We start from the raw sequence: 1,457 nt of genomic DNA, 5'->3' as shown, positions 1-1,457 counted from the left end.
GCCGCTTCGGCAGGGACACCCGCCACCAAACCGCGGCGGGGAGGGCCGGGGGCTGCCAAACGGCCTCCCCGCCGCCGGCCCCGCTCTCCCCTCCGCCGGGGATGGCGGGCGGGAGGGCCGCCATCCCGCCGCCGCCGCCGAGGGCCAAAGGCGCTCCGCCTGAGGTGGCGGCAGCCCCGTTTGCCGGCGTCCGCGACAAAAGAAGGGGTCCCGCACCCGCTCCCTCGGTAGCCCCGGCACCTACTCTTGGCCTGACTGAGGTGCAGCGAGTGGTCGGAGACGGGCACCCGGGCCGCCTCCCCGGGGTAGACCTGTCCTCCCGCGTAGTAATGGCACTGCTCATCCCCCCGCTGCCTCGCCGACCGCGGCTCCTCCGCCTCGCCTCCCAGCCCGACCAGCACCACCAGCAGCACCACCAGCGCCGAGCCCCGAGCCCCGCCGACCGCCTCCATGGCCCGCCGAGCGAGTGCACGTCCCGGCGGAGGGGCGGAGCCGGGCCCGGTCCCTCTCCTCACAGGGGCCGGCGGCCCGCTCGGGCGGGCTCCCCGCGGCGGTTGCTCTGAGGAGAAGCGGGGCCGCGGCCTCACGGTAGGGCCCCAGAGGAAACGGTAAATGGACGTACGGGTCTGTGGGGAGAGAAGAGTGTGTGAGGAGCGCGGCTGCAGAGGGAAACTCTCCGCCCGTGCCTCAGGTTTCCCGCCCGGTCTCTCTCCTACGTGTGGCGGGGTGGTTTCTGTGGGCATTTCATCGCTGGCGGTCGTACCAGTCGGTGCCGAGCGTGGATATGCGTAATGTTAACATCCCTCAGTCGGAAGGCATTCCCAAATAACTGTAAATGAGAGAGAAAACCAGTAAAGTCAATGCAGTAAAACCAGGAGAGAATCAGGCCTCTTGTGAGTGGAGAAAATGCTGAAGGACAAACATGGGCTTTATCTGCAGAATGCAATGTTAGTTAAATAGCACTAATTTGAGGTTTGTACATGATTAAGTATATATAGCCATGGAACAGAGTTCAAAAGAGCAGCAACAAAGACTTTCTGGCTGCTGCTGTACTATCAAGACTTTTGCAAGTGATTAAAAAAGGAAAAATTCGTAAATGAAATCCAAATATATATCACTCTTCAGTGTCCACACGGAGAACACGGGCAGCCTTCTTTCTTTGCTCAGTGATGAAATACTTGAACCGAATGCTGATTTTCGTGTTTAAATTGATGAAATTAGGTGATGCTGTTAATATGCAGTAAGAGAAACACTGTGCTACATTCACCCAGTTGTACAGCTCTTCTGAAGTTGGTAGGGTTTACCACATGCAAAGGGAAAGCTCTTAAATCTTTCCTCCACTGCCTTCAGGCTGTGTTCCTGCATGTCCTGCCATATTCAGGCCCGCAAGGATGGTTCAGTTTTGGCAAAGGTCTGGACTGTGGCAGGGTGTCATTGCCACGGTGGCACTAAAGTCA

At 58.8% G+C, this 1,457-nt stretch overlaps 1 protein-coding gene across 3 annotated transcripts in view; it reads right to left on the bottom strand.

The window, feature by feature from the left end:
• PRDX4 (peroxiredoxin 4) overlaps positions 1–474 on the bottom strand; it is a 7,691-nt gene extending 7,217 nt beyond the window's left edge. For 2 of the 3 annotated variants that reach the window (XM_010571282.1, XM_010571279.1), the window contains exon 1: positions 245–471. In XM_010571282.1, the coding sequence (XP_010569584.1) occupies positions 245–452 (208 nt within the window). In that variant the 5' untranslated portion in view covers positions 453–471. Of the gene's footprint in view, positions 1–244 lie in introns of all 3 variants that reach the window. The other variant, XM_010571281.1, reaches the window with a different exon arrangement.
• Positions 475–1,457: the final 983 nt, after the last annotated feature.

The sequence above is a fragment of the Haliaeetus leucocephalus genome, unplaced genomic scaffold (genome assembly GCF_000737465.1).
Source record: "Haliaeetus leucocephalus isolate CR32 unplaced genomic scaffold, Haliaeetus_leucocephalus-4.0 Scaffold317, whole genome shotgun sequence".
In the NCBI taxonomy this organism is placed as follows: Eukaryota; Metazoa; Chordata; class Aves; order Accipitriformes; family Accipitridae; genus Haliaeetus; species Haliaeetus leucocephalus.
The sequence above is the reverse complement of the archived record's forward strand: the minus strand, read 5'-3'. Positions and strand labels throughout refer to the sequence as shown.